We start from the raw sequence: 6,699 nt of genomic DNA on the forward strand, positions 1-6,699 counted from the left end.
AGCGTGAACGCGGTGTGCAGTGTTGGAGTTGTTAAGTTCAAGGACATTGTTCCTTGTTTAGTTCTCTCTTGTGTTTTATTTTTCCCCTTCCGTTTTGGGTGGGGCGTTTTGTGTTTAACCTTCAGTTGTTTAATAAATACTTGTTTCATTTAAAACGCATCCTATGGTATTCTTGTTTTTGGCCCGGTTTATTTTCTAATTGTTTGTCCCTCATACCCTAGACATCTAAGGGACGAAAATCTACCTCTAATAATATACCTTTCTGATTGACACTGTAATACTATATACAATGTAATAACCATTAATAGGGAATTTTTTGTATGAGATTTTTGTAACTGACCAATTACTACAATCAAGATATGCCCTGACCAACATTGTTTCAAAGATGTCTGAAACAGCTACTTTCAAACAGGATGCTATGTACAGGAATAACAAACGTCTCATGTAGTGAATTAAATAATCACCTCAGGATAATCTGAGACATTGCCATCAGGAGCTGTTATAAGAAACTAATTATTTTTCAGCTTGACTTATGAAGAGCGTGTGGGGCATATGACCAGGTTAAAGGCGTCTCATAAGCACAACATTTTACACCGATAACTGCATTGTTTCAGTCAAATTATTGTCCACGGCATGACAATTCTCTGCCAGTACCAATCTTTCACTACATGAACACAAAGTAACACATTTCCAAATTCTAAACATAATAGCTTTAATTTGTTGAAGACATCCTGTCATAGCTATCCATTCTCTTCTACATTGGTACATTATACAGTTTGGAACACTGAAAACAAATAAGCCAGCGAAATCTTGAATATAGTTGTCAGAAGCAATCTCTGCAGAAGGAAGCAGCTCAATCAGCCAGAATTAAAGCTATAAAGAGCAATTTTCATTTGACAAAAACAAGCAGTTACTTCAGATGAATTCTGATTATTTGCAACACTCCACTGACACAACATTCATCAAATGTACATGTAAATCCATTTATTACTTTATCAATGTTAGGCCAAGGTTGAGAAGAAAGTGAATATCCGGGATTTACTTACTGGAAACTCCATGCAGTGGCAAGAGATCCATTTTACAAATATATGCACTTATCTTTAGGTTTAAGCAGAGCTAATAGGAAACAGCCCCCTATTGGACAATTAATTTATTGATGTTTAAAACTGATATTGACTTTATTGAGTTCTACACTTGTTCAACTTTGTTATATATTTAACAATATATGATTTACAGTCACACTATGTTAAGAGATGCCAGTTTAGACATGTGTAGCGACCCTTAGTTGTAGATTTAAATTTAATGTGAAGAGTAGGTTTCAGGTATTTCTGTGGTCTATGACTAGTGGCTCAACGGATAACTTTTGTATATTTATGTACTGAGCCAAGCACTTTCAAGTTTCATTGGTTAATATATGGAAACCAGAACAAGATATCAAGAAGATTTATACATATTCTGATAAGCCTCATCCAATGATAATCAATACAGTATGCTGTAGACAGCATTGCTGTATTTTCCTCTTGAAAAAAAAAAAATGTTCGATTGCAACAAACCCTATAATAAGAGATCCACATCAATAGAGGTGCAATAAGTGCAATATAATGACTGTACAATATGTACAGCAACTCCAAAAGTGAATTGAGTGTTAGGGTACCCTTTAAAAACATCACACTTTGTACATTGTCTTCATTTCTGTTGCCTCTTTAAGTCAGACAGCAGAAAATAAACATGGTTAGTATTATTAAGTCTGGTTATTTTCTTAGTGTAAGTAAGTTAAAAATCATAATAATAATATATGTTATATCAGTAAAAGTTACAGATGATATGGCCATGAGGAAGTGAGTAGATCATAAACATAAGGGGACCTTGGGTAGAACCCTGGGGAACACTAGTAGTAACTGGACGTAGCTCGGATTTGAAACATTTCAGCTGAATGAAGTAAGAGAGGTACGATTTAAACAAGTCATGTCTCTCCATTACCATGACTACAAGGACTGTAGTTCTTTTTTGTTAATTATAACTGGTTGTCACTTGTAGGTTCTGTTAATGAGCAACTTATTTGTTCTTCTTTGGTGCACACAGACAAACTTTCTTCATCTACCTCAACACAGCGGTGTTTCTTTAAAGACTGTGAGCGTGTGAACAGCCTCTTACACCGCGAACACCAGTAAGGTTTCTCTCCGGTGTGGACTCGCAGGTGACGGCTGTAACTATACGAACTGTTGAAACATTTCCCACACTGCTCACAGCTGAATGGTTGCTCTCCTGTATGGATACGAAGGTGGCGCATATAGTTGCTTAAGCGACCAAAACCTTTCCCACAATCTTTACACTTGTATGGTTTTTCTCCTGTATGAGTGCGCACATGTTGTTTATATGTTTTTGAGATAGAGAAACTTTTCTCACATAGTTCACACTGGAAAGGTTTTTCTCCAGTGTGGATACGCATGTGTGACTTGTAATTTCCTAACTGAGAGAAACTCCTCCCACACTGGTCACAGCAATAAGGTTTCTCTCCGGAGTGGACACGAAGGTGTATCTTATAACTACTCAAGTCACTGAAACTCTTGTCACACTGCTGACACTCAAACGGTTTTTCTCCTGTGTGGTTTCGTAGATGCAGACTAAAGTGTCCAGACTGGGTGAAACTCTTTCCACAGAAGTCACACTGGTACGGCTTCTCTCCACTGTGGCTGAGCAGGTGTCGCTTGTATGAGCTTAAAAAGCTAAAACTCTTTGGACACTGGTCACAGCAGTACGGCTTTTCTTTCGTGTGGACTCGCATGTGTATCTTGTAAATGCTGAAGTAACTGAAACTCTTTTCACACTGGTCACACTGGTATGGTCCAGTGTGGTCACGCAGGTGTTTCCTGTAAGAGCTCTGGTCACTGAAATCCATCCCACACTGGTCACAGCAGTACAGCGTCTCTTCAGGGTGGGTATACAAGTGGAGGTTGTATGCATTTAGTTGGCTGAAGCTGCTGCCACATTGTTCACAGTGATACAGTTCTTCCTCAGTGTGGGTGAGTTCATGTCTTCTAAGACTACAAATCCGACTAAAACCTTTCCCACAGTTCTGACACTGATGAGTTCTGCTCTCGTCTGCCTCTGCGGGTTTCAACTGAAAAATAAAAAGAACAGAGTCAGAGAAATAAAAGTTAGAATATGGGTAGGGCTTGGGGATATGGAAAAAAAACATATCACAACTATTTTTATCAATCGATAACGATATATATCACAATTATAAAATCAAATAAATATTTCTAAATTTCTGCTTCAAATGGTAACAAAGATTAGCAGATTACCGGTCTTTCGACACATTTTGCAGCGCATGCTACTCTGTTTTCTTAAAAAAATGTTGTCCTCATTTTTTCTTTTATCTCGCTCCCTCTTCTGACAGTGGTGTGCACGACTGCAGTAGTTGAGGTGTGCATCTTCACTAGTCTCACGATTCGATTACGATTCAGTAGTCAACGATTCACGCAGCAATGCATCTCGCATCCACAATTTTCTTTTGTACTGCGCATAGCTGCTTTTTCATCAGTTAATATCAGTCAGATCAATATACACAAATATTATTTAGAAAGTGCCTTGAAAAGTAATATAGACCGTTACTGTTTTCAATTCAAAAATCTGACTACAACTGTAAGGGTATGACAGTGATCAGTGCTCTTGACACTGAGTTGACATTCATTCAGTTTAGACTTGTGTGCAAACCAATCTGTAACAGGATGGAGGGATCAAAGGTCACTTTCAATGTAATTTGTTACCTGAAATAAAGCTGTCTCTGTACAATGTAGAAGTCTGAAGCCAGACAGAAAAATTATCAAAAATGTTGTTGCCTTTAAATGCAATCAACAGAGAAGCAATTACTTGTGAACATCTTATATAACAAAATATAACAAAGTCAACTTGAAATCGTACAAAAAATAAGTGGTAAATTAGTTGTATTTGCAGATCACATTTCTAGTCTTGAAGACCTGTCAAATGAAGATTGAATGGTAAAAACATCAGGCCCTGTAGAGAGCTGGTATTAACATCCTTCCTGAAAATGCCTTCTATGACCACTTGGATCTCATATGCTAATAATCATTCACGTCATTTGTGTTTGAGAAGACCGATGAATGTTATTTTCACTCAGTTCAGGTTGACAGATGTGTTTGATGATGATGCTTGTGTATTTATGTCTGTGTTTATATTGCGGCCAGAAACAAATCAACGTTTTAGCACTGAAGAGCTCAGTGGGTGGTCCTTTATATGTAGACCAGGACTCCTTTGCTTTTACACTGTAAAACAAATGGCGATGAAGGTGACTTATGAGATTGGCAGTGTTAAAATTTGTACATTTTTTGCCGCCTCTCTGAACCTTTGCACATTTATTGCAAATTGCAATCCTACAGTCAGTCTCAGGAAGTGTGGGAAACCCCCACAGTTTTCAGTTCCGAAGTAAACACATGCATAAATGCATGACTCTATTTCATTACATTACATGTCATTTAGCTGACGCTTTTGTCCAAAGCGACTTACATTTTTAGGGACCATTTTAGGGGTTCAGTATCTTCCCAAGGACACTTAGGCATGCAGATGGGAAAGAGTGGGATTTGAACCGGCAACCTTCTTGTTGCAGAGCACCCGCTCTATCCCCTAGGCCACGCTCCCCCACGCTCTATAATTCTGTTCTGCTTATGTTCAATAATCAATATCATAAAATAAATTATCCCCCAAAAAAAACATAAACATAAATTACAACTTTAAAGACCTTGTCAATCATTTTGATAGAGAACAACAGAGTACAATACAACCTTAAATTCAAGTACCAGGAGTGAAATGATGTACATAGAGCTATCCATTTGTGAACAGATTGCCAAAAACACACGTTAATTCCAGAGAAGAATAGATTCATTTTTCTGAACCCTCACCTCCTCTGGAGAAGTCATCTTTATTGGTCACGTTAACGTCCTCCAAATGCTTCTCCTCTCAGCAGGTTGTAGCTCTGAAATCGAACAGGGAGAGACGGCTCAGAGCAGGGGCTGACACTTAAGCAGCAATAACACCACAGTTGGAACAACACTGCTCTCCCTCACATTATACAAGTTCATAGGGATCACAGAGATAAAATGCAGTCTAATACAACAGCCCTGCAATAAATCTTACCTTGCTCATGGTCATATTTTTTTCAAAAGGCTTTGATTCAACTGTGTGATTATTTTGGAGGCTACAGTTTGTGGTGCAGTGGAATGTATGGGGAGGATTATTCTGTTACTTCATTCTAAAAAAAACTCAAAAATAAAGTTCCATCTGTCGATGCAGATGTCTACCAAACTGAGTCTGCTACCATTGTAGGTTTCTTTAAGGGTTCTCATGATACCAGAAATCCGGTAGTCGATACCAATACCATGAAATTTCCATAATTATGGATACCTTGGTACCGAAGTATCAGTTCTTGTGAAGTTGTGCAAGGAGTCGGCCACAAAGAAAACTGATAAAGCAAAGTTAACAAAGATATCAAGGCTCTGGTGCAAAGGGTTAACAGGTAACAGGAAAGACAAAGTGTCCACAGGGTTTCCCCTCTGTCTCCACAAACTCTTAAGTCATTATGTCATCATGAAAAAACTCAAGATCTTTGAGGAAGATGTTGAAGATTCCTCTCTTACCCAGGAAATATAGTGGCAAGGATTTTCCTCGCACTGAGTCAAGAACATGACTGAAATGATACTTGTGAAACTAATGTTTATCAAGAGATCTTCTGAAATACATACTGAGTAAAGAGAAGTGACACAAAGGAGTGGTGTGTGCCACTCGGGGTTCTGAGCTGTAGTGTGCACTGATGTTATTGTGAAAAGTTAACGTGGGTCTTAGCAAAGCATCCGCAGACAGATCTGATGATCTGATGCTGTTCAACGCCACATAACCAAACCTCAGCTCAGTCGCACACACAACTGTTGTTGCCTCTAAACTCGCACAGTAGCTGGACATGTATGTGTTGTCCATCCCGCCCGACTGGTCCAATAACAGAACATTTCTGCTCTATTTCAGTAATGACCTGTGTTTACTACAGAGCCCACGACTGAATCCACCAGTCACCATCGCGATGTTCACGTGTTGTAAATATGTTTTTAAACGTTTTCTTCAGGCTAAATGTGGAGTGAAGTGACAGTGAAGTGAAACCATCCAACCTGGCTCATCTGACAGAGCTGATCTAAACAGCTGTGCAGAGCATCACACATCCAAACGAACAAGCTAACAAGCTAACACACGTTACAGAGAGGAGGAACAGAGCTGCTACATTCACACACTCAGACTGTTTACAGCTTCACACTCTGAGAACCGCACCTACACAAAGACACAATGGAAACACAACAGAGGAAATACCTTTTATCTCCAACACTCCGTTGGCTAACAATAACACTGCCACGCAAATACCACCATCTTGGAAAGTGACGACGTAGTGACTTCACTTCGTGAAGCATTCCCCCCCCAAACTATTATTAACAAACAATAATAATGTAAAAATACACACACATAACAATGCAGGGAGCAATGCGCCAGATGTAACAATATTTTATTTAAATAAATTTAGAAAACAATCATAGACAAGTAGTTGAAAATCTTAAATCATCTGGCAGTGTGTCAATAAGAGTTTTCTAGATAAGCAGTGTTGCCAGTTACTTTGAAAAGGAACTTAATTACTTTACAGAT

General features: G+C 38.6%; 1 protein-coding gene across 2 annotated transcripts; it reads right to left on the reverse strand.

Moving 5' to 3' along the window:
- Nucleotides 1-967: 967 nt before the first annotated feature.
- LOC133954432 (zinc finger protein 239-like) lies at nt 968-6,446 on the reverse strand. 2 transcript variants are annotated; one of them, XM_062388861.1, is made up of 3 exons: nt 6,373-6,446; nt 4,920-4,993; nt 968-3,121 (listed from the first exon to the last, which is right to left on the reverse strand). In XM_062388861.1, exons 2-3 carry the CDS (start codon nt 4,935-4,937, stop codon nt 2,015-2,017), a joined length of 1,125 nt encoding a protein of 374 aa, XP_062244845.1. In that variant the 5' UTR covers nt 4,938-4,993; nt 6,373-6,446; the 3' UTR covers nt 968-2,014. The 2 variants fall into 2 exon arrangements, with proteins under 2 accessions (XP_062244845.1, XP_062244846.1); XM_062388862.1 differs by lacking the exon at nt 6,373-6,446 and adding an exon at nt 5,155-5,348.
- Between the last annotated feature and the right edge of the window lie 253 nt (nt 6,447-6,699).

This window comes from Platichthys flesus, chromosome 5 (genome assembly GCF_949316205.1).
Source record: "Platichthys flesus chromosome 5, fPlaFle2.1, whole genome shotgun sequence".
Classification (NCBI taxonomy): domain Eukaryota; kingdom Metazoa; phylum Chordata; class Actinopteri; order Pleuronectiformes; family Pleuronectidae; genus Platichthys; species Platichthys flesus.